The sequence below is a fragment of the Mustela nigripes genome, chromosome 6 (assembly GCF_022355385.1).
Source record: "Mustela nigripes isolate SB6536 chromosome 6, MUSNIG.SB6536, whole genome shotgun sequence".
Taxonomy (NCBI): domain Eukaryota; kingdom Metazoa; phylum Chordata; class Mammalia; order Carnivora; family Mustelidae; genus Mustela; species Mustela nigripes.
In genome coordinates, this window is record NC_081562.1 from 130,027,429 (window position 1) to 130,054,811 (window position 27,383).

Here is a 27,383-nt window from a genome sequence, read left to right on the forward strand (position 1 = left end):
TCCATTATCACCACTGCTATTCAACAAAGTACTAGAAGTCCTAGCCTCAGCAATCAGACAAGAAAAGGAAATTAAAGGCATCCAAATCGGCAAAGAAGAAGTCAAACTATCACTTTTCGCAGATGATATGATACTATATGTGGAAAACCCAAAAGACTCCACTCCAAAACTGCTAGAACTTGTACAGGAATTCAGTAAAGTGTCAGGATATAAAATCAATGCACAGAAATCAGCTGCATTTCTCTACACCAACAACAAGACAGAAGAGAAATTAAGGAGTCAATCTCATTACAATTGCACCCAAAACCATAAAATACCTAGGAATAAACCTAACCAAAGAGGCACAGAATCTATACTCAGAAAACTATAAAGTACTCATGAAAGAAATTGAGGAAGACACAAAGAAATGGAAAAATGTTCCATGCTCCTGGATTGGAAGAATAAATATTGTGAAAATGTCTATGCTACCTAAAGCAATCTACACATTTAATGCAATTCCTATCAAAGTACCATCCATCTTTTTCAAAGAAATAGAACAAATAATTCTAAAATTTATTTGAAACCAGAAAAGACCTCGAATAGCCAAAGGAATATTGAAAAAGAAAGCCAAAGTTGGCTGCATCACAATTCCGGATTCAAGCTCTATTACAAAGCTGTCATCATCAAGACAGCATGGTACTGGCACAAAAACAGACACATGGATCAATGGAACATAATAGAAAGCCCAGAAATGGACCCTCAAATCTATTACCAACTAATCTTCGACAAAGCAGGAAAGAATGTCCAATGGAAAAAAGACAGCCTCTTCAATAAATGGTGTTGGGAAAATTGGACAACCACATGCAGAAAAATGAAGTTGGACCATTTCCTTACACCACACATGAAAACAGACTCAAAATGGATGAAGGACCTCAATGTGAGAAAGGAATCCATCAAAATCCTTGAGGAGATCACAGGCAGCAACCTCTTCGACCTCAGCCGCAGCAACATCTTCCTAGGAACAATGCCAAAGGCAAGGGAAGCAAGGGCAAAAATGAACTATTGGGATTTCATCAAGATCAAAAGCTTTTGCACAGCAAAGGAAACAGTTAACAGAACCGAAAGACAACTGACAGAATGGGAGAAGATATTTGCAAATGACATATCAGATAAAGGACTAGTGTCCAAAATCTGTAAAGACCTTAGCAAACTCAATACCCAAAGAACAAATAATCCAATCAAGAAATGGGCAGAGGACATGAACAGACATTTCTGCAAAGACGACATCCAGATGGCCAACAGACACATGAAAAAGTGCTCCATATCACTCGGCATCAGGGAAATACAAATCAAAACCACAATGCGATATCACCTCACACCAGTCAGAATGGCTAAAATCAACAAGTCAGGAAATGACAGATGCTGGCGAGGATGCGGAGAAAGGGGAACCCTCCTACACTGTTGGTGGGAATGCAAGCTGGTGCAGCCACTCTGGAAAACAGCATGGAGGTTCCTCAAAATGTTGAAAATAGAACTGCCCTATGACCCAGCAATTGCACTGCTGTGTATTTACCCTAAAGATGCAAACGTAGTAATCCAAAGGGGCACGTGCACCCTTTATAGCAGCAATGTCCACAATAGCCAAACTATGGAAAGAACCTAGATGTCCATCAACAAATAAATGGATCAAGAAGATGTTGTGTATATATACACAGTGGAATACTATGCAGCCATCAAAAGAAATGAAATCTTGCCATTTGAGACAATGTGAATGGAACTAGAGCATATCATGCTTAGCGAAATAAGTCAAGCAAAGAAAGACAACTATAATAGGATGTTCCCCTGATATGAGGAAGTGGTGATGCAACATGGGGGCTTAAGGGGGTAGGAGAAGAATAAATGAAACAAGAGGGGATTGAGAGGGAGACAAACCATAAGTGACTCTTGATCTCACAAAACAAACTGAGGGTTGCTGGGGGGAGGGGGGTTGGGAGAAGGGGGGTGGGAGTATGGACATTGGGGAGGGTATGTGCTTTGGTGAGTGCTGTGAAGTGTGTAAACCTGGCGATTCACAGACCTGTACCCCTGGGGATAAAAATATATGTTTATAATAAATAAAAAATTAAAATTAAAAAAATAGAGTACATTTTGGGGTCTATAACAAATTTGGGTTTTGAAATATGATTCCCACGCTTAAAATCTATGTGTGATATTAAAAAGAAATCAAATCTCAAAAAAATGTAAAAGAAAAGGTGCTTTAACTTTGAATATGTTTTTTGTTTTTGTTTTTGTTTTAAGAAATCCAATTGTGCTTGGGACCTAGACTTCTAAGCAAAGCTGACCTTTGGTTCTTTCTCAAGGTGACTTTCCATCTTGCCCCTTTGTAGGCAGGTGTAAGAAATACCTACTTTTGCAAATTCCCACATCTCTGTCTTAAAACTGTGACTTGATTTTAATTTTTAGCAGCAAATATCTTTGACTTGAGGTCACTTTTCTTTTTCTGTTTTTCTGATATTCTGAAGGCAAAGTCTAATCTGAAGGTCAAATTAGATTAGCTCCTTCTCTCAAGTGTCAACCTTTCATTTCCGGGGGCACCTTCCCATTCTGGTAATTTATCAGTCATTTCATAGGAACTTAACAGCCAGGTTTTTATCATCCTAGTTAACTTTTCTGTTATCTACAATGGAAAATACACAATACATGTTGGCATCCTTTTCTCTACCTGAGCTATAAAGTTTCATTGCTGTGAAGATCTGTACACCTGTCTTTACTAAGCTGCTGATACAAGCCCAGGATTCTTACTATGTCTTGAGTGACATGTGTGTGTTTGAGGCATGTGTAACCCCTACGTATGTGTAACCCACTGCAGTGTCGGAGGTGGTGAACTGCCTCGCAGAACTGCACACTGGATACCACCTTACCTTTCTCCTCTACCCTGAGACCTATCAGATTAAAATACAGGATACTGATATTATATAGGGAGAATTGTGAATCGATTCTCAAAAAGGGAGGAAACTGCTAAAACATACTTCGGTTCCTTTCAACTATTGTTCTCGATATGACCTGTGCCACACCAGTGTGCATAACACATTTAGAACTACTGATATTTTACTTTCCATATTTCTGCTTAAAATAGCATGAAATGCTCAAATTTAGAGTACGATCCAGAATCTTCCCTACAAGTCTGTTTAGAAAGCGGAAATTTGCTAAGTATGTTCAACAGCTCCTACCCTCATCTCTCTACCTTTTATGCAAGGGGACATTTGCCCTATTATTTCCTGTCTTAAACATTTAATGGGCATTCTCAAAAACTTCCTTCATAAACTGGGTGCCATCACTTGTACGGACACGCTCATGAGGTTCGGCGTTCAACACAAATGAGAGAGCAGCGGTTTGCCTGGAACATCGGGTAAAATGTACTTTTAAAAAGAGTAAAATTAAGTGTACCTGGGGGCTCCATCAATTAAGCATCTACCATTGGCTCAGGTCATAATCCCAGCATCCTGGAATGGAGCCCCACATCAGGCTCCTCCCTCTGCCTGCTTCCCCCTCTGCTTCTGTGCTCTCTGACAAATAAATAAAATCTTTAAAAGAAATTTTTTAAAGGATAAGACTATATATAGAACACTGATGGTGCCTCCCAACAACTTTCATAATAATATATCATAAAAAATGTATTTTAAAATGAAGCATTAATAGTAAAGAAAATGAATAAAAATCTATAAATTGCCTTAAGCATATGCTATGCAAACTTGTATCTATTTGATTTTGAATATGTATTTTGTAAATCAAATATACATTAGACTTTTATGAATATATTTGCTCCCCTTTGGAAACTTAATATTTTTGCTCATTTTTCTTGTTATTCAACATAGGACTGGATGAATTTCTGCATCTGACTATTTACATGATAATTATGCCATTTTTTGGTAAAGTCTGCAAACTCAAATCAAATCTATACTGAAAACTATAATATGCAGAACATACACTAGGCAAAGCACCTTTGAAAGAATAACTATTGGTCTAACATATTATTTTAAATAATAGAAATACAGAACATAAAATATGCCAAAAAAAATACCTTCTAGTTCTAAGATGCAGTAGAGCAGAGTAATTAAAAGCACAGACCAGGGCCAGAGGATCTGGGCACACCCTGGCCTGCCATCTCCTAGCTCTCTGACCTTGAACAAGTTCCTGAAGCTTTCTCCATCTCATTTTCCTAATCTGTTAAAATGTAGATAATCGGGGCGCCTGGGTGGCTCAGTGGGTTAAGCCGCTGTCTTCGGCTCAGGTCATGATCTCAGGGTCCTGGGATTGAGTCCCGCATCGGGCTCTCTGCTCAGCAGGGAGCCTGCTTCCCTCTCTCTCTCTCTGCCTGCCTCTCCGACTACTTGTGATTTCTCTCTGTCAAATAAATAAAATCTTTAAAAAAAATAAAAATAAAAATAAATTAAAAAAAATAAAATGTAGATAATGTCAGTATTGTCCCATTGGAGTGTGAAGACTACACATACACACACGCGTGCACACACACACAGGACTTCAAACACTGGGTGGTATAGTATCCATCTGATATTTTTCTCAGTCTTTTTTTTCCCTCTGTTCTTACTATCTCCATAAACATCATATCAAAACAAACAAAATTCACAAACAAGGGGCCACAAGAAAAACCATTCCCTGATTGGAACATTTACATGCCAAATTCCACAGGGTTTAGCAGAAATCATTTGTTTAAAACTCAACACTAAGATAAAGATCATTTCAATTTCACATGGTAGGCTGACTGTTTTGAAATATGAACAATAGGCTTCTTGAAGCCCATTTAGATCTATTAATTCATCTGTTATCACTGAAGGAAACTTTAGGAAGTAGTTCATTTTTTTCCCCTCTGAGCAATTAGAAATTTCTGTAAATTTAAAAAAAAAAGTTATGAAAAGTATCAATTGTAAAAGTTCCCTATTCATTTCCTTTCTGTGCCTTTACAAATGAGTCCAAAATAATAAAAAAGATATTAGTCATTTTTAAAGAAACTCTCTTTCCCTGTGACAAACTTTACTTCTTTTCGTCAGCATTCAATAATTCACCTGAGTTGGCTAAGTATCAAAACAAGCCAGAAGCTAGGAAGCCAAACTAATGGAACTAAGTCATCTCATGGGAAATTATTTGGTTCACTTAGGGCTCTTTTAGCAATGTGGATCAAAAAGTGACCAGCACCAATTTAAGGAGTGCTTTTAATTTTATATGTAGGGAGGTGATTGAAAGACAGAAAAAAAAAAAAAATCCTGATCTAAAAAATAAAGTATGTATTAGTATTATTCTCTTATTTTCTGAGCCTTTGAATCAAAGGACACTGATGCCTGTGTGAACATTTTATTATTCTGAATATTATCCATTTATTACTCTGAATATTATTCCTTTACTATCAGGCTTCCATGTTCCTATAAAATACAAGCCTTTTCTATGCAACCTATTTTGCCAACTTTGCAGGCTGGGGTAAATCTGAATATTTTGGCTTTTTACCCTAAAAATTAATCAGAAAATCATAATTGGTTTTCACTCTGATCTCATTGACGGTACGTCTTATCTGCTTTAGCTCTATATGATGCCCTTCATTAATATACTAATAAAATGAAAGCATGTTTTATTAGAGAATAGTTTTTTATGCCAGGTAAAGATCTAAGCATTCATTATTTATAGAAATTACTTCCCAATTTATCCTTAGCTTCGACTCTAAGCAAAACCTGGAAATCACCTCTAACTTGCCTTTTTGTTTCACTGCCGGACCTCTGGCCACCTACCACCCACCAGTCCCCATTTCTTCCCACAGAACAACTAGATAGATCTTCTAAACTTTCAAATGAGGTTATATTATTCCACAATTAAATACTCTCTGCCATCGACTGAACACGTCCCCTCAACCCCGATTCATATGCAGAAGCTCCGATTCCCAGTGTTCTGCATTTTGGAGATGAGGTGAGGTGTTTGAGAGGCAATCAGGTCACGAGGGTAGTTACCCCCCGCCACACACACACACAATGAATGGGATGCATGTCTTTATAAGATGAGACAGGGAGAGATGATCTCTCTGTAGATGAGCATGCAGTGAGAAGGCAGCCGTCTGCAAACCAGATGGGAGAGGTTCCACACCAGGAACTGAATTGGTCAGTACCTTAAACTTGGACTTCTCAGCCTCTAGTAAATTTCCATTGCTTATGCCACAGTAACCTGCTGTAGCAGCCCAAGATGACTAAGACCCTCTTCAATGACTTTCGGTGGTTCCTGGAAGTGTTCCTAAAAGACCCCCGTCTATAGGAACTGACTCTAGCCTGCTTGGTCATGATTCCCCTGACCCCCACCCCGCCCCCCCCTCACTTATTTTGCTCCAGCTATACTGTCCTTCAAATACCTTATACGCTGAACTTTCTCTAGCTTGTTTTGCCTCCCAAGAGCATTCTTACTCCAGATGTTACCAAGGCTGGCTCCTTCTTTTTTTTTAAGCCTAAATTCAAATGTCATCTTTCTCAAAGACTTCCTTACCATTCAGTATAAAATAAAACTCTTTCAGCAGACCAGGAGTAACTACTTATTATAGAAACCTGTTTTATTTGCTCCAGAGTATTGCATCACAAGTTGAGGTTTTCATATTTGCATTTCTTTAAATTTATTTTCTGTCTTCCCCAACTGAAGGGCAAGTTTTTAATAAGTCAATATAAGGAGGACAAATTTAAGCTGACTGGAGCTTGCTAAAATTTTTCATTGTGTTACAAGTTATTATCTTGAAAAGATTTGTGTTTTCTTTGGAGTGGACACTGTATCAGACTGGGCCAAGCTAGAAAATATAGACTAATGTATTTCAAACAGAAAAACTTTAATGTAGAGCACTGGTTACAAAGTTCATTGCCAAGGAAATCATGAAGCATTCTAGAGATTAATCATTATGTGTAGGAAACACCTCGAAAACCAGACAGTCAAAGGGAGGGAGTTACTGAAACTGAGATTGTGGAAAAGTTTGGCTTGTGTGGTGGAGGCAGGGCTGAACTGGAACAAGCTGAGTCATAAATGAAATGCAGTTAGAAATTCAGCAGAGGGGGGTGCTGGAGGTGGGGGAGGTAGGGAAATGGGGAAGGAGGGGGAGGGGGAAGGAGAGGAGAGGAGGAGGATGGAAAGGAATGGGGGGAGGGAGGGAGAAAGGGATAGGGAGAGAAGAAAGGCTTGTGTTCCTGCTTTCCTGTCTTTGGCCAATGGAAAGCACTGGCCAAACCTATCCGGGAAAGCAGAGAGCAAAGCAGCCTGGGAAGTGTAGTTCTCTTGGGTACAGAACAAAGCACAGAAGGGCTGGGGATGCACAGCACTTAATACAATTGCATAACATGTGTGCTGACAAGAAAGCATTCCACCACAAACTACAATCTGAAATCTCTCCTAAGAATGCCCAGCTATTTCCAGGACCCTCTACTATAACTTCACCCTGGGGGGGTATTTTGCCATACCTTTTCTAAAGGATTTTTGCAATCAATTTAAGAAATGGTTTCAGATTAGAACAATTATGATGTACCATGTGCTCCAGAACCATACATAGAATTTTCTAGACCAATAGCTGAGAAAGTGAGACCTGCCCCTTATGTTTGTCAATGACATAAGGATACATTATGAAAATGGCTTCTTTTAGATTTCTGTAAAGCCTAGGACTTTTCAGTAGCAAGTAACAGAGAATTTTACGGGCTCAGACAAGGTAGGATCCAGGATTTAAACAGAACAAATACTGTTCTGTTTCTTCATATTTTTTTTAGTTGGAGTCCTTCTTATGTTAGCTTCTTTCTCAGTCTGTCTCTCCACATTGGGGAAAGATGGTCTCCAAGAGCGCAAATGTAGTCTATCTCCTTATGACTTGTAAAACAGAAGAAAGACAAATCACCAACTACTGGAGAAGATTATGATCTGGGTCAGCTGTGGAGGCGATGCAAGAAACCTAGAGTGACCGTCAACCCCAAGATGGTCTGGAGTGGGGGAGAGTGATTCCGCTTCACAAACCAGATGTCCTGCTAATCCCCCAGCACTATTCTTCCCAGTAGACCTCTCTGAACACCGGAGCATAAAAGCATCGCCATGCGTACTTGCTGCCTCTGGTTAGGAAAACCAAAAGTCACCAAAAGCTAGGTATCAAAAATCAAGAGTGGAGGCCAACATTTCTTTTTGACGTTTACATGTTTCCCGAAATATGGCTCAAAGCAATGGGTAACTTAAGTAGTTGCCTCAGAAGCTCACAAATGAACTGCCCGGGGTGGGGGTGGGGGGTGCAAAAATATTCGGTCTGACCAACCAGCTGGTGAGGAGCTCAGAGACGTAAGGATGCTCTTTTTGAACTAAGGAAGCAACATTCTGAGAGTTAGTGACTGACATCAACTCATGTTCTGTTGAAAGGTCTCTTGGCCTTTCCCTTGGTATTTACTTCCATAAATAACCACCACGGACTTGCGTCCTCTTTTACCGCAGCAAGCTGCATTTAAAACATCGGTAGAAATAATGCGCTGTGGAGTCTGTCTAAGGTTAGCAGTTATAAATTACCCTAAGTAAAATCGACCATAAGCAATAGGCTAATCTGCTGAGGTTTCAGGTACTGTATCTAAAAACTATGAAAAAAATTCCAAAGTTGTCAAAGGATCTTCATTTACTTGTTTCTAAACTGTTAAAAATGATCTTTCTCTGTTGTTTATATCCACTGCTTTTCAGGAAAACAGACGTGCCTGGAGAAATCAGTACAAATTCTCTACTTTCTTTGCATGTTTGCATTTTTACTTGAAGAGCTCTCTTTTCTATTGCTGGCTAGAATGAATAAGGCCCTTTTTTCCCCTTTCTCTCTGTTCCCAGGTTCCTCCCTAGACTTCTTCCACAGACTGCAGAACACCTGTGAAACCATGCAGGGTAAGGGATGTCAGATTTTTGAAATCAGATTTTTCATTGATTTTGTAATAGAAAAGTTACTAAACCATGTTGAGCCTCAGTTTTTAAACTATAAAATTGGGGTGAATATACTAACTCATGAGATGAATGGTGGAATTAAAGCAGAGAGCAGATACAAGTTCACAATACCCAGTAGTAACTGCTACTGTTTATAAGGGATGATGTTTGAGATACAGACAAAGATTCCTATTGTCTTTATTCAGACAACAGGTAGTTGTATAATTACAAAGCAGTAACACCAGGTATTGTGTTCTGATATATAAATCTTACCATTAGAAATCAGGATTTCCAAATTGTTTCAGGCTGATTGAAACGCTTACGGATATTCCAGACAATGAAAAGTAAAAATGCAGTAACCTGCTTCTTCAAAGACTTTTGCATCTGATGCAGATTCTTGTCTTAAATTAGTCAAAAATGGAGCAGACAATGTTATTTTTCAGGTAAGCTGAAAGATGCTTAAAATTGTAAATTTCTTTGCTTTTACCTTGTCTGGGGAAGAAAATTCTTTTTATCATTATCCCTGCCATCACATTTCTGCATTTTTTCTAAGTTTTTAGTAGAAGATGCATGAGAATGTGCCCGTCCTCTTTTATCTCTAGATGATGTTTTCAATAGCACACACCATAATTGAGTTCAGGTGGCTGCCTTGAATGAGATAAATCTTGAATGAGATTAAGATGAATGACAGCACTGCTGGCCAAAGTCCCACTGTCCCAGAAAGAAATGAGAAATTAATGGACTTAACACCCATGTTGTATGATTTAAAAAAACAAAATGTTTAAACACATGACTTCCTGCCTTCCTTTCGTACCTTTAATACCCCCATACTCCTGGGATCAACCATGTAGAACCAGAACCGAACAGCACATATTCCGAGACTTGCTGGAAAGTCCTGGGAAGTAGTGATTCTTGCCGTGTGTCCTTCTTTGTGTCCAGATGAGCTGACATACAGGAAGTGCTGGCCGCTCCCTTGAAATAGACAAATACAACTCCTTCAGCACAATGATAGGTGCCATAGCATGAGGCAGAACATATTTAAACCATGAGCAAACTTCATGCCTCCCACCCACACACAAACACACACATGTCATTTTCTTTCTGTGGAGTCACAAATCAATGATGTTTCATTCTTTTGACCCAAAAAGAAAAAACAAGAGGAAGAGGAAGAAGGAGAAGGAGAAAAAAGAATGTCACTGTGATTACATGATTCACAAAATTCACCTGAGTATGTGACTCTGACCAAAAGTGATCAAATATCTGAGCTCACTCTTTAGGTACATTTCTTTTCTTCTAATTTGCTCAAACCTGTCTGTCTATTTCAAGTTAGGAAAATATTTTGTATACTGTGTGTACAGCAGGGACATGGGGTATTGGAGGCTGATTGATAGTGTATCTCATTTCCAGTTGTTCTGATTCCCACAATGACCAAAGTAGTAGCGAATGGCAGTAAGAGTAAATGAAATGTAAACTTGAAAGTCACCATGCTGAGCGATAACGTCTATTCTCTTCAACTGCAGCCGTACATGAAAGATCTCTCCATTGAAACACAAATGGATTTTTTTCTACAGACATCACTGTCAAAATTCATCATAACTACTGTCCTCTGCATGGCTTTTATTAGGAAAGAATGAAGATAGATAGAAAGATAGATAGATAGATTGATTGATTTGCAGTGATAACATATAATAAAGTAAATGACATTGTGTACTAACATATATATGTGTGTGTGTGTGTGTATGCTTTCTTAGGTTAGATGTTTATTTACAGTTTTAAATCAAAGCTATTAAAGTATTTTCTAATTAAAATATCCTCCCCCCGGACATTTTAGTCCTGTTACTGAGATATATGGTTTTCACTCATCAATGGTACATTAATAGTACAAGAGGCTTCTTTTATGAAGCTTTCCTATTTAAGAACTTGTTGTCAGGTGAATTTAGTACTTTCTGAGGTATCAGTATATATGTTGTTACCTTTATTCCTATGGCACTGTATTCTTTTCTTTTATATAATTTTTTATTTTTTATAAACATATATTTTTATCCCCAGGGGTACAGGTCTGTGACACTAGGTTTACACACTTCACAGCACTCACCAAAGCACATACCCTCCCCAATGTCCATAATCCCACCCCCTTCTCCCAAAACCCCTCCCCCCAGCAACCCTCAGTTTGTTTTGTGAGATTAAGAGTCACTTATGGTTTGTCTCCCTCCCAATCCCATCTTGTTTCATTTATTCTTCTCCTACCCACTTAAGCCCCCATGTTGCATCACCACTTCCTCATATCAGGGAGATCATATGATAGTTGTCTTTCTCTGATAGACTTATTTCGCTAAGCATGATATGCTCTAGTTCCATCCATGTTGTCGCAAATGGCAAGATTTCATTTTTTTTTGATGGCTGCATAGTATTCCATTGTGTATATATACCACATCTTCTTGATCCATTTATCTGTTGATGGACATCTAGGTTCTTTCCATAGTTTGGCTATTGTGGACATTGCTGCTATAAACATTCGGGTGCACGTGCCCCTTTGGATCACTACGTTTGTATCTTTAGGGTAAATACCCAGTAGTGCAATTGCTGGGTCATAGGGCAGTTCTATTTTCAACATTTTGAGGAACCTCCATGCTGTTTTTCAGAGTGGCTGCACTAGCTTGCATTCCCACCAACAGTGTAGGAGGGTTCCCCTTTCTCCGCATCCTCGCCAGCATCTGTCATTTCCTGACTTGTTGATTTTAGCCATTCTGACTGGTGTGAGGTGATATCTCATTGTGGTTTTGATTTGTATTTCCCTGATGCCGAGTGATATGGAGCACTTTTTCATGTGTCTGTTGGCCATCTGGATGTCTTCTTTGCAGAAATGTCTGTTCATGTCCTCTGCCCATTTCTTGATTGGATTATTTGTTCTTTGGGTGTTGAGTTTGCTAAGTTCTTTATAGATTCTGGACACTAGTCCTTTATCTGATATGTCGTTTGCAAATATCTTCTCCCATTCTGTCAGTTGTCTTTTGATTTTGTTAACTGTTTCCTTTGCTGTGCAAAAGCTTTTGATCTTGATGAAATCCCAATAGTTCATTTTTGCCCTTGCTTCCCTTGCCTTTGGCGTTGTTCCTAGGAAGATGTTGCTGCGGCTGAGGTCGAAGAGGTTGCTGCCTGTGTTCTCCTCAAGGATTTTGATGGATTCCTTTCGCACATTGAGGTCCTTCATCCATTTTGAGTCTATTTTTGTGTGTGGTGTAAGGAAATGGTCCAATTTCATTTTTCTGCATGTGGCTGTCCAATTTTCCCAGCACCATTTATTGAAGAGGCTGTCTTTTTTCCATTGGACATTCTTTCCTGCTTTGTCGAAGATTAGTTGACCATAGAGTTGAGGGTCTATTTCTGGGCTCTCTATTCTGTTCCATTGATCTATGTGTCTGTTTTTGTGCCAGTACCATGCTGTCTTGATGATGACAGCTTTGCAATAGAGCTTGAAGTCCGGAATTGTGATGCCACCAACGTTGGCTTTCTTTTTCAATATCCCTTTGGCTATTCGAGGTCTTTTCTGGTTCCATATAAATTTTAGAATTACTTGTTCCATTTCTTTGAAAAAGATGGATGGTACTTTGATAGGAATTGCATTAAATGTGTAGATTTCTTTAGGTAGCATAGACATTTTCACAATATTTATTCTTCCAATCCAGGAGCATGGAACATTTTTCCATTTCTCTGTGTCTTCCTCAATTTCTTTCATGAGTACTTTATAGTTTTCTGAGTATAGATTCTGTGCCTTTTTGGTTAGGTTTATTCCTAGGTATCTTATGGTTTTGGGTGCAATTGTAAATGGGATTGACTCCTTAATTTCTCTTTCTTCTGTCTTGCTGTTGGTGTAGAGAAATGCAACTGATTTCTGTGCATTGTTTTTATATCCTGACACTTTACTGAATTCCTGTATAAGTTCTAGCAGTTTTGGAGTGGAGTCTTTTGGGTTTTCCACATATAGTATCATATCATCTGCGAAGAGTGATAATTTGACTTCTTCTTTGCCGATTTGGATGCCTTTAATTTCGTTTTGTTGTCTGATTGCTGAGGCTAGGACCTCTAGTACTATGTTGAATAGCAGTGGTGATAATGGACATCCCTGCCGTGTTCCTGACCTTAGCGGAAAAGCTTTCAGTTTTTCTCCATTGAGGATGATATTTGTGGTGGGTTTTTCATAGATGGCTTTGATGATATTGAGGTATGTGCCCTCTATCCCTACACTTTGAAGAGTTTTGATCAGGAAGGGATGCTGTGGCACTGTATTCTTCAATGCAAGGAAGACGCATGCATTACTCCCTTGAATAGAGTTAAGAACAGAAGTAGCCAAAGAGAATTGCAAAAGAGTTAGATGATCACATTCACGCCCTCTAATGGTTTAACTTTTCACCTGTTCTTGTTCACAAATACCATTATTTCACCAAATGGATTGCCAGTAAATATAAATATGTGGTTAATAAGACAGGCTGGTTGGAATCCTCATGAAATCATTAAGGGGTTACTTGTTCTTGTATCCACTTAAAAAAAGGGAGTTGAGAGAAATTACAGAGTTCCAACCTCCCCAGTACATGGAATTTGCTCACTATTAACACTTGGCATTAGTGTGGTACTTTGTTACATTCACTGAATGAGCCTATACTGATGCATTATTATTGACTGAAGTCCATAGTTTACGTCAGGTTCATTCATTCCCTTGTGTGTTCCACGGGCTCTGACGAATGCATAACGACATGTCCACCACTGCTCTATTGTGCAGGAGAGTTTCTGTGCTTTAAGATCTCCCATGCAGCCCCTCTCCATCTCTTCCTCCCACTCTCCCCCATCAAATGCCTGGCAACCACTGATCTTTTTACTGTATCCGCTGGTTTCCCTTTTCCAGAGTATGATATGCTTGTAATGATATAGTATGTAGCCTTTCTAAGTTAGCTTCTTTCACTTAACAATATGCATTTAAGGATCTTCCATATCTTTTTTGTGGCTTGATAGCTTACTTCATTTTATCACTGAATAAAATTCCTTTGTATAGATGTACCACAGTGTGTTTATCCATTCACCTATGAAGGATATCTTGGTTTCTTCTAACTTTTAGCAATTATGAATAAAGTTCCTATAGCAACTGTGTGCATGCTTCTGTGTAAGCCTGTTTTCATTTGTGTATATACCAAGGAGCACAACTGTTGGATCTTATGGTATGTTTAGTTTTGTAAAAAATGCCAACTCTTCTTCCAACGTTGGCCGTACCATTCTGCAGCCCCATCAACAAGGAAGGAGAGTCCCCTGTCCTCTTTATCCCCATCAGCATTCATGTTGTTAGTGTTTTGGATTTTAGTTATTATACTAGGTATGCCATGGTATTTCATTTCAACTCAATGTCATTTCAATGTGCATTTTCCTGATAACATATAATATGGAGCATTTTTTCTTATACTTATTTGCCATCTATGTTCTACAGTGGGTATCTGTTCAGATTTTTTGTCTAATTTTTTACTTTTTTACTGTTAAGTTTTAAGAATTCTTTTTACATGTTGGACACAGTCCTTTCTCAGATATGTGTTTGCAACTATTTTCTCCAAGTCTGTGGCTTAAGTTTTATTTTTCTTAATAGTGTCATATGCAGAGTGGAAATTTTAATTTTAATGAAGTGCAACTCAGCAATTTTTTCATTCACAACTCAAACTTTTAGTATTGTATCTGAAAACTCATCACCAAACTTAGAGTCACCTAAATGTTCTCCTATTTTGTCTTCTAGGAGTTTTACAGTTTTACATTTTACTTTAAGATCTATAATCCATTTTGAGTTAATTTTCATGAGAGGTTTAAGTTCTGTATCTAGATTTTTTTTTCATATGGATGTCCAATTGTTCTAATACCATTTATTGAAAAGACTATCCATTCTTTGTTGAACTGCCTTTGTTCATTTGTTGAATATAAGTTGATCTTACTCATATGGGTCTATCTCTGAGCTCTCTGTTCTGTTCCATTTCTCTATTTATCTATTATTTTTCCAATATTACACTGTCTTAATTACTATAGCTTCATAGTAAGTCTTGAAATAAGGTATTATACTTCCTCCAACTTTGTTTTTTTTTTTAATACTTCAATATTTTGTTGGCTATTTGAGTCTTTTGCCTCTCCATATAAACTTTAGAATCAGTTTGTTGCTATCTATAAAATTATGTTCTGGAATTTTGATTGGAATTACCTTGTACATATACATCAAATTGGGAAGAATGGACAGCTTCAAAATACTTATTCTTCCTGTCCACGAACATGGAATATCTCCCAGTTTATTTAGATCTTTGATTTCTTTCATCAGAGTTTATATTTTTTTCTCATGTAGAACCTGTACTTATTTGTTAATATTTATACTTAAGTATTTCTCTTTCTCTCTCTCTGGTATTAATATAATCATCATTGTGTTTTAAATTTCAAGTTCTAATTGTTCAGGGCTAGCATATAATAAAGTAAATGGCACTTGTGTACAAACCTTGTATCTGACAACATTGCTATAACTGTTTATTAATTCCAAGAGTTTTCTTCATGGTATATAACTGCATGTCATCTGCAAACAAACACAACTTGCTATCTATCTTCGTAATCTTTTGTTTTCCTCACTTGCCTTACTGTATTAACTAGGAATTCTGGGATGATGTTGAATATGAGTGGTGAGAACAGACAGCCTTGCCTTACTCTGCTCTTACCTGGAAAGTACCTAATTTCTCACAATTATAAATGTTTGCTGTATGTTTTCTGTAGATATCTTTTTTCAGCTTTACTGAAGCATAATTGACAAATACAATTGGAATTCATTTGAAGTGTACAACATGATGATTTGACATTTGTACACACTTTGAAAGGCTTCTCACAAAGGAGTTCATCCATGCATCACCTCACATATTTACTTTGTGTGTGTGTAGGTGTATGAGAATGCTTAAGATCTACTCTCACAGCAAATTTCAAGTATATAATACAGTATTATCAACCACAGTCACCATAAAAATATGGAATATATCACAAATTCATGTGTCATCCTGTGGAAGGGCCATGCTAATCATCTCTGTATCATTTCAATTTCAGTATGTGCTGCAGGAGCAAGATATTCTTTATCAAGTTAGAGACGTTCACCTCAGTTTTTAGTTTACTGAGGTATTTTATCACAAATGGATGTTTGGATTTTTTCAAATGTTTTTTCTGCATCTATTGACATGATCATTTAATTTTTTGCTTTACTCTGTTGATGTGATGGATTACATTAATTGAATTTCAAATATAAAACAAGTCTGACATACTTGAATAATTTCCACTTGGTTGTGCTGCATATATATGTTTTCATTAGATTGGATCCGCTAATATTTTGTGGAGAACTGTTGCATCTATGTTGATGAGAGATACTGATTTGTAGTTTTCTTTTCTTGTAATGTCTTTGTTTTTTATTTCAAATCCTCGTCTGATTTAGAACAAGGCAGAAAATGCTCCTTTTGTTTGTATTTTCTGGACTATATATAACCGGTTTCATTTCCTCTTTAAATGTTTGGGAGAATTCTCAAGTGAATCCAGTCAAGTCTAGTGATTTCTGATTTGGAATATTTTAAATTAGGTATTCAATTTTTAAAAAAGATTTATTTGAGAGTTCCTGAGTGTGTGGAAGTGGGGGGTGGTGCTGAGAGAGACAGAGAGAGAGAGAATCTCCAGCAAGCTTCCTGCTTGAATGTGGAGCATGAGTAGGGCTCAATTCCACAGCCCTGAGATCATGACCTGAGCTGAAATCAAGAGTTGGACATCTAACCAAATGAGCTACCCATGCACCCCTGTAAGCAATTTCTTTGTTACAAGCTTGTTTAGATTATCTATTTCTCATGTGATTTTGGTTGCTTGTGTCTTTGAAAGAATTGGTCTACTTAGATTACCAGATTTGTGGGCACTCAGTTGTACATAATATTTTTCTATTATCATTTTAGTGTCATTTTAGTGCCTATTATCACTTTAGTACCATTTCTATTATCATTTAGTGTCTACTATCATTTTTGTATCATTTAAGTAATGATGGTTCCCCCTTTAATTTCTGATAATTAGCAGTTTGTGTTTTCTGTTTAGGTTTATGTATCTAGAAGATCTTCAATTTTATTAATCTTTTCAACAAACTAGATTTTCATTTTGATTTTACCTATGATTTATTTTGATTTTTATAATTTCAAGTTTTTACTTAAATTCGAGTTAGTTAACATAATAGTGTAATATTAGTTTCAGGAGTACAATTTAGTGACTCATCACTTACACAGAACTCATCAAATGTGCCCTCCTTAATACCTAACACTAATTAACCTATTCCCCAACCAACCTCCCCTCAGCAACCCTCTTTGTTCTCTGTAGTTAAAAGTCTCTTACAGTTTGCCTCCCTCTCTCTTTTCCCTCTATGTTCATCTGTTTTGTCTCCTAAATTCTACATAAGTGAAGTCATATAGTATTTGTCTTTCTCTGACTTCTTTTGCTTAGCGTAATACACTCTAGCTCCATCCACATTCTTGCAAATAGCAAGATTTCATTATTTTTTATGGCTGAGTAATATTCCATTATCTACCTATCTATTCATCTATCTCACTTTTTTTATCCATTCGTCAGTGGATGGATATTTGGGCTCCTTCCATGATTTGACTATTGTTGACAATGCTGCTATAAACATCAGGGGGCAGATGCCCCTTCGAATTTGTATTTTTTAAAATGTATTTATTTGAGAGAGAGAGAGAGAGAGAGAGAGAATGAGAGAGTGAGAGAGAGTGATCCCAAGCAGGGGGAGGGGCAGAGGGAGAGAGAGAATCTCAAGCAGACTCCCTGCTGACCGTAACTCTCAGATCATGACCCGAACTGAAATCAAGATCAGATACTCAATGAACTGAGCCACCCAGGAGCCCCACTTCAAATCTTTACTTTGTATCCTTTGGGTAAATGCCCAGTAGTACAGCTGCTGGCTCATAGGGTAGTTCTGTTTTTAACTTTCTGCGGAAACTCCGTACTATGTTCCACAGTGGCTGAACCAATTTATATTCCCACCAATAGTGTAAGTTCCCTTTTCTCCACATTCTTCCCCATGTGCTGTTTCCTGTGTTGTTAATTTTAGTCATTCTGACAGGTGTGAAGTGATATTAGTTTTGATTTGTATTTCCTTGAGGATGAGTGACATTGACCATCTTTTCATGTATCTTTTGGCCATCTGCATGTCTTCTTCAGAAAAATGTCTTTTCATGTCTTTGGCCCATTTCTTAACTGGATTATTTGCTTAATGATTTCCTGATTTCAATTTTATAAATTATTCTTCTTTTCCTAGTTTCCTAGGCTTCAAACAAATTATCAGTTTTAAATATTTCTCCTAATGTATGCATTTGTTGTTAAAAATCTCCCTCTATTCATTTTCACTGAATCTGACAAATTTTTATAAGTTATATTTGCTTTTTCATTTAATTGACAATAGTTGAAAATTTCCTTTGAGGTTTTTTTTCTTTGGTTTGTTATGTTATTTAGAAATCTACCCATTTAATCTTCAAGTTTTCTGGAATTTTCCAATAATATTTGTTACTGATTTCTACCTTAATTCCATTATGTTCTGAGAGCTCACATTGTAGGATTTCTTTTAAGTTTGTTAAGATGTGTTTTATGGCTCAAATGTGGGCTATCTTGGTGAATGTTCCATGTGAGCTTGTGAAGAATGTATATTCTGCTGTTGTTGAAGGATTCTATAATGTCAGTTGTATCCAGTTGATTGATGGTGCTGCTCAGCTTAACTATGTCCTTACTGATTTCTGCCTGTTGGCCCTACTATTGACAGAGGGGTGCTGAAGTCTCCAGCTGTAGTAGTGGATTCTTCTTTTTCTTCTTGCAGTGCTATTAGGTTTGCTTTGTGTATTTTGATGTTCTGAGGTTAAGGGCTTACACACTGAAGGATGTTTTGTCTTCTTAGAGTAATGACCTTTTTATCATTTGTTAATCCTCTTTATCCCTCCATGTTCTCCTTCCTATGAAGTCTTCTTTGTCTGAAATTAATGTTAATATTTTTCTCCATTCTTTCACTTTTTTCCCCATTCATTCATTCAATGTATTTATACTGGAAATGGGTTTGTTACTGACAATACATGGTTCTTCTGTTTTGTTTTAATCTTCTCTTAGTCTTTTAATTGGTGAATATAGATAGACTAGCAACATTTAAGCTGATTATTGATATAGGTGGATTAACATTTACCTTATTTGTTAGAATTTGCTATTCACTGGTATTTTTCTTTCTCTTTTTCTTTCACTCTTTTTCAGTCTTCTCTGATCTTAATTGAGCATTTCATATGATTTCATTTTTTTATCATGTCTTAGCATACCAATTACATATATATTTTTAATCTTTTCTAGGGGTTGACAGTGAGTTTGCAATATACATTACCACTAATCCAAGTCCTCTTTAAAATATCATGATACCACTTCATGAGTAGTGTAAGAAACATACAAGATTATTTTCCCAGTAAACTCTCCCATCTCTTATCTCTTAGGTCAGTTGTTTGTTTTTGTCTATTTGTTTGTTTGTTTTGTTTTGTGTTTTTAGGTCCGTTAGGTGCTAATAAAATAGTTTCTCTTGAGGGCAGGTTTGTTATGAAAAAAAGAAAGTTCTGGAAAATGTTCAAAATGGTGATTTCTTCCCTCTACCTGCTGAAAGCAGAGAGGAGCTTCCTCTGATCTTCACTGTGAAAAACTGACAGGGTTCCTAAAGGTAAAACTTACAAAAGTGTAGGGGCTTCCTAACACTGAAACCCCCTGGACTAGCTCTCCAACTCATCCACATTGAACCTGCAGCAATCCATCAGTAATTGGTGAGGATGTCCTGCCCTGTCTGGACTCCTGTTTGGCCCCATACTAATTGGAGCATCTGCTCCAGTAAGTTGTGATTCTCCATTTCCACTTGCTTGTCTCCAGTTTGGGGGCAGTGGTGTGTGTGTGGAGCTCTTAATTCTCTAATAAATTTAAAAAGAGTTGTTGATTTTTAGTTTGTTCAGCTTTTGGTTTTTTTCTTATTATGGGGAAAGAAATGATGACTTCCTAGCTCCTTACCTGCCAGACCAGAGACTGAAAGGGACTCACATCTACTTTTTTAATGATTTATTTAAGAGAAAGAGAGAAAGAACATGTGCCTGTGCACAAGTGAGTGCGGGGAGGGGCAGAGGGAGAGACTCTCCAGCAGACACCCCACTGAGCTCCAGCTGGATGTGCCGGCTCCAATCTCACAACCCTCAGGGGCTCGATGCTTAACTGATTAAGCCACCCAGGCGCCCCTATTTTCTTTTTAGGTTCCTTACTGAAAATATTTCCGTTCACTTAGAACACTTTATAAAAGTCTCACCAAAAAAAAAAAAAAAAAAAAAAAAAATCTTAAGAAAACTACCAAGGAATATGATATGTGAATGGATGCTGCGAGATTTTCCTCCATATAAAATAGTAGTGGAAATAACCTGTTAAGTTTCATGGCTTGCACCATTGAACTGTTTTCTCTCCTCACTGTTTTATGAAATACATGTACTAGCTAACATTGGATTAGGAAAATTGTGCACAATATTTTAAGTCAGCCACAGAAAAGTTTGCTTTCATATTCCTTTGCAAGGATGACGTGTTTGTTTTCTTATTTGGAACAGGAAGACAGGCATGTGGCATGTGCAGCCACGATAGACCTACACGCCATCAGTCACATCTCCTACAAACTGTGACTTATTCATTAAGAACACACATTTGTTAAATCTACATTCTCGGATTAAAGAAGAAGATCTAGGTGTTCCCTCATTTTATTGCCTTTTATGTCTGTAAGGATTCCCAATGCACTTGGAGAACAATATCAGACAAACCTTACAATGTTATCCTGAATAAAGAAAATATAGTATAGTCCAACTCACTATAATAATAATGTATACAGTTAAGATGAAAGCATGGAATCTAGTCATACTATACTGGATGCGAAGAAATAGCCTTGACCTAGTTCCAAATAAGAAAAATTAATGGTCAGTAGGTGTGTATGAAACTATTCTGTATTTCATAGCTCAGCTCTTAAATAGTATGACATATATAATGAGAAGTAATATACCTCCATCTCAAAAGCAAATCATGTTTAACCCTGACTTTAAATATACATATTTCCATGCTGTACTACTAACCTGATATTGAATGTCAAACATTTGGAGCAGTGAGAAAAGAACTGATTGTGTCCACTGGCATAAACTTAATCCATTTTAAAACTAGAAATTCTGAATTAAAACCTTGTATTTTGGTAAATTTATTCTTCTAACTACATAAATACACTAATCCTTTACTAACTCAGATGTTTCTTTTGAGTAATTTTAATCATGTGATACTTCTTTTTTAAAGGTAGGTTTTAAGTCTGCACAACAAAATGAATACAGCCTAACCAAATTCTCCAGCCTTAGTCATTGCCTATAGGCTCCTCGTGGAACCCCAGCCACAGCATCCTCAGGATCTCAATAATTTTTTCATAGCACCCCAGGAGGAAAGCAATATTTTGGTTTTGTTATTAAGTCCTTAAGTCCAAACAACTTAAAGCCTATTAAAATACTAACAATACCGCGGGCATTCGAAAAACTAATACATACAAACTGAAAAAAAACAAAACAATTCTTAAATAACCACGATTACTTTCCACTAGAGAGTGTATTCATTAGGCACTGCCCAAAGTCTCAAACCTTGAAATTACATTGAACATCACCACCTTCATTTCCTATCCCATTTTTGTTTTCCCCAGTACTTACTTTAATCATAGCAACTACCATAAATCAGCTTAGCAAAGATATGACATCATTGAAAGGAATGTAGAACAATATAATGTTTGCATTTTAGGGATATATTATGAAACTTAATGTAAACAAAAAGTAATTCATGGGGGATGATAAATATCCAGGATGTTTCACTGCAGCATATTTATTTCAGTATAAGGCAATGTTTTGTAGGGCTCAACATCAAAGGTAAGCAACTCCAATTACTAGTTAGGGGACTGTGGGTGAGCTTTCAAAGTGTACCCCTCCTAGCCTCTCCTGATTTGCATATTCAATTTGGTCTTACAGCATCCTGCAGTGGAACACAAAAGTCAGAAAGTCAATTCCTGGCTGATGTATTAATGCATGCAAATGTGAACTTTTAACCATTTTAAAATTTAAGAATAGAAAACTATGCCTGGAAATTTAGAAGCAACCATTGCAAATTTGGTATTTTGGTATTTTTAATTCTAGAACTCTAGTATCCAAGCTTGACTTTGTAAGGGGAATAGACTTGTTGCAATGCCATATTTTTTCCTGAGAATCACAAAGGTGAAAAGTTGCTTAGCCTCTTGAGATTATTAATAGAAATATGTGAATTATCCAGGAACTATGTACTATATCACAAAGTTACAAAACCTTACACTGAATTATATTTTCAGAAATAGACTCATTCTTTATCTAGCAAGCTCAGACTAGACCTACTTTCAAACATTTATAAATTTTAGGTTGCTTCATTGAGAACTACCTATTTATATCTAGCAAAATCCTTGGGGAAGGTCAAACAAGCTTCCCACACGAAGTTCAGAATTTGTTAAAGCAGATAAGAAAGCTTAAAAGTCTCAACTGCCACAACATATTTAGAATTTAATGGTAAATCATTGAACCAGTTGACTTTGTTTACATGTGACTCTGTGGAATGATCAACCACCTTCATTTCCAATTCTACATTTATTTTTCCCAATCCCTACTTTTCCCAACAGTCATGGGACAGATTTTTACAGAAGCAAATTTTTTTGATTGTCGGTCTGATTTTAAACTGCTTTATGGCTTTCTGTTGGCCATTGTAAATTAATTCTCATATATTATATTAGAATGCCTTTAATTAGGTTTGTAAAACTTTAATACTGCCAGAAGCAGTACTCCGGATTGTGGGCACTTACTAAATATGTCTGAATGTTACCTCTCTCTACACTCTGCCTCCTGATATTTTCTGTACCTTTCAGTGTAACACTTCAATTTTGTTGGTACAGGTTTTAGGATTATAAGTTCTTAGGATTCCTAGCATACAGATTTTATATGTCATATGTTAATTAATTACAATCAGGCACTGGAAAAAAGTTTCTCATCAATATTCAATTTTTACCTTAGACACTCTTTAAAGAATTACACACATTCTCAAAAACTGGAGCCACTTAGTGTCAAAGACTATAAATTCAGCATCACTTTGTTCGGCTCTCCATTGTTACTTGACAGGAGAGAGCCAAAATACATTAGCCACATTCAGAATCCAACAGTGTGCCTCACAGACATTCTTTTTCACTTTGGTGTTGGCATGCAGTAGAGACTCTAATTTGTCCTTTCGATGTGATTAGCTACAATCTTGAGTTTTTGGAAATGTTTCGTTGAGTCATTATGTCATAACATAATAAATTTGACATTTCTTTTATAAAAAGACAGTTAATACTTTCCAAAGAAAGCTATATTTTTTCAGCTCCAGTGCCCTCGGAAGAATCATACTCACTTCTACTAGGGTCAAACCATAAAAGACAATTTCCCACTTCAAGTGATCTGAATTCACTTCCCGCTTTAAATTGTAAGCAATTTTAGTCTTTTTGGTTTTTTTCCCCCTTGCTCATAAAATAAAGCTGCCTAATGGTTTTTGAAAATGTGATTCAATATGCCTCTCTTCCAAAATAGCAAATGCCCCCTTGTTCAGAGTTAGACTTACTTAGCTTGGGTCCACATCCTCTGTAATTTCTGCCGGTCCCTCACTCTACAAAGAAAGGGGAGGGGGCACAATGATTATCAGCTGAAATGCCCTCATTCTCTTTCTGTCTGCAAGTTTTAAAGACTGTGAAATGTAAACATGCTCAGAGAGAGAACAAAAGTTTTCCTTAAAGTTGTCAAAATGGCAACCACAGATCCAGTGCCTCTGAAGTCAAATGAAATGTTTTCATGGCATTTGATGAAAATGTCTGTCATTACATCACTTCTATTTGCTTTTTGAAAGGCTGTACAATGAATTGATTTGGCATTTCTTTATTTCTACCTTTTCTAACAGTTTATTCTTCAGGCATTACTCCTCTTAAGAATAATTATTACTTATTAAGAAAAAAACAGGCTATCTCATTGTAAGGCTATTTATTATTACCAAATCTTGGTGCTATGAACTGTTTCCTTCAGTAATCACTAACCTAATCTAAAAATGAAGCTTAACACTGAGACACGCCAAAACACAATCTATTCATTGTAGGGATATAGTCACCTTATTTTAAGAGATTTTAATTTGCTCAGGGATAAGTATACCTCAATCCCATGAAGGTGCCTTATGAATGGAGTTGTTGGCACTTTCAGGAATGTAGCTGGAGACAAAGGATTCTGACTCTCTTAATCTTCATAATGCAGGAACGCTGAAGAACCTCTTTTATGTGTTGTTGTCAAGATGTCTAGAGAAACAAGCATTTGCTTAATAGCATTTGTGTAACTTGATTTTATTTGCCAAATTGAGATTAAAAAGAAAACTTGTTTCCTTGTCATATAGGAAGGGAGAACTAATAAAGCATAAATCCTTTAGTTAAATGATAAATGGTATGAACTTTGACTTTGTTTAGATTTCAGACCCATTTTACCTGAAAGAGTGTGGAAAGCAAACAAGAACAGAAGAATTTCCTTTCACGGAAACAGAAAACAGTGTCATCAGGTTATTTTAATGAATATGTAATGAGCAGAAACCTTGGGCTGGCTGGCCCTATGGTTAAGCCTGCAGGTACCTGAGCTGTTGGCTTCCATTCAAATCCTGACATTACCACTTATTTGGTATGTGACCTTGGGCAGCCTATGGAAATTCTCAGGATCAGAAGCATGAAGAGATAATTATAGTCAGTACCTTACCTCATGGGGTTGTGGTAAAGATTAAAGGATACACTACATGGAAAGTGCTTAGAACAAAGGTGTAAATTAGTGCTACTCTCCTGGAAATTTAAAAAAAAATAGATCGAAAGATGATTCTAGTAGTAAAAAAAACGACAATCAATCACAAGTTATTGACTGGATGACTACTACAAGGAAGGTGCCATGTCCCTAACATTTGGATGTTAGGGAGAAAGACAAGTTATAGATCAGAACACATGAAACATACTCAAAAGAATCTGACAATGAAAGCTAGCAGTACGTACTATTTAGAAGACATATTACAGGCCAGACTACCTTACTGGTACTTACAAGCTTTGTGACTTTGGGAAAATCACTGAATCCTCACGGTGTCTCATATCCACCCTCTGTCAGATGGGCGGTAATAATAATAATAATATACAGCTCACTGGGGTTATGGTGAGCCTTTAATGCCAAATATTGACATAGGCTGTAAATGCCATCTAGTTCATCTAATAAAAGATGACTTAAACTGGATGACTAAGAAAAGAATTTATAAGAGACCTATCATTATATTAAGATATTAAGGAATATAATGGAGATGGTAATAGGCAAAGAAAGTAGGTTAGAGGGGCAAAAGTTCATTCTTAAAAAATCACTAAGAGGTTCTTCCTGGTTTCTAGTCTAGCATGTAAGAAGCTTAGAGGCACAGCCTCATCTTTACAACAAAAAAAGCCAAACTAAAAAAAAATCAAAAACTCTTCTTATATCTATGAGAGAATTAGAGTAGACATCACAGGGAAAACCACTGGAGACAGGAAGGCAGATACAGAGAATCACAATTCACTGGAGCAAAACCGCAGGAGCAGGAACCACAGATGGAGCCGGCCCTGGGTGAGGAAAAGGGAAACCGCAATGAACAGACTGCCGGAGGCTCAGCATGGAGAAGCTCGGGAGAGGGGAACTCCATGGCGACAAGTCTTATGGGCATCCCCAAAGTCTGATTTCCAGAAGCCCTACCAAGTTCCCACAGTGAAGACGGGAGAAAAATCCCCTCTGTTTCTTTCTGGGAGAGAGGAAAAGTAGCCATTTTGAAGTATGCCTATTTTTCTTAAAAAGGTCTAGAATTCCTATCCCCTAAGAGAGAGGGAAAACTGAGAAGTACTTGTCAAGGGCACAGTAAAAGAGCACAGGCTTACTGAAAGATTGTGACAGATCACAGGATTATGGAGGGTTCCTAGTGCCGTTGACTTTCACACTCAACACCTCTTCACCTTCCCACCCCATCCACAGGCTCCTATATTCCAGTGGAGGCTGCAGCGGAAAGGACACCCTCTCTCAGAGCTTACTGAGTCACTAGGGAGGGGTGCCTGGGGGCTCAGTCCGTTAGGTGTCTGCTTTTGGTTCAGATCATGATCACGGGGTCCTGGGATGGAGCCCTGCGTCGGGCCCCCTGCTCTATGGGAAGTCTCCCTCTCCCTCTGCCCCTCCTTCCTGTGCCAGTATGCACACTCTCTTGTTCTGTCAAATAAGTAAATAAGATCTTTAAAAAAAAAAAAAAAGAAATTCACTAGGGAAACCAAAAGACAAGGGAGAAGCCAAGGGGGACACCAGTAGACGTTAAAACCTTCTGACTCCTATAGCTCCAGCCAACAGTAAATAGTAAATGACCTTACTTCCTACCGGATAGACAGAAAAGTTCACACCGAAGACCTCTTTACCTTGATTCCTTTTACCTGGTACACTGTATCCACTATCAATAAAAAAAATTACAAGCCACGCTAACACAGTGATATGACCAAAAGATGACATTTATAACTCCCAGAGCACATTTGAGGAACAAGAACACAAGTGTTTGTAGGAGAATTAAAATCAGAAATGTCACTTGGGGAAGAATATAGAAAGCCCTTAATGCTACCCTAAAAGTCAACGGAGAGCTTCTGATGATTTTCAGGACTAATAGTCCCCATCCTGAAACATTAATTCTGTGTCAGTGAGAAGAGTGGCCTGGTTTAGGAGAGTATTTGCACTGGTGATGAGTTTTCTTGACACTGGCAACAAGAGCCCAACGGGCACTTGTGATGACAGAAGTGAAAATGCCAAGTAAAAACATGTAAATTGAGAATGAAGAGTTCAATGAATTAGAAATTGAGAAAGACTTGTGTTAAGTAACAATAATGTCAATAACAGAAATATTAGGGGCAGCAGGAGGAGATCCTTTCTGAATGGAAGGTAAGCTTGAGTCTGGATACGTGACTTGCAGACACTGGAAATTATCCCACTGATAACAGATAATGTGAGATTAGAACATGGAAATAGAGACCAGAGGCATGCAGAAATTAGCAAATTTTGAACACTGAGAGAATGAAAACTCTGTGCAATCAACAGGTGTAGGAAGAGATTTAAAATAGTTAAAGTAGGAATACTGAGTAAGACTCACAATTGGGTTTTACAAGGAAAAAGAAAAAGCATCAAAGACGCATATTAGGAAATATATCACAGTCCACTGCAGGTGAGAACTTCCAGGAAGCTGCGCATTAAGCAGTA

General features: G+C 37.3%; 1 protein-coding gene and 1 pseudogene across 1 annotated transcript in view; both read right to left on the reverse strand.

Moving 5' to 3' along the window:
• MALRD1 (MAM and LDL receptor class A domain containing 1) overlaps positions 1-27,383 on the reverse strand; it is a 751,478-nt gene that overhangs the window by 187,925 nt on the left and 536,170 nt on the right. The window contains 1 exon segment of the mRNA XM_059404562.1: positions 9,752-9,909. Coding sequence (XP_059260545.1) covers positions 9,752-9,909 — 158 coding nt within the window.
• Positions 15,954-16,051, reverse strand: LOC132020987 (U6 spliceosomal RNA; annotated as a pseudogene).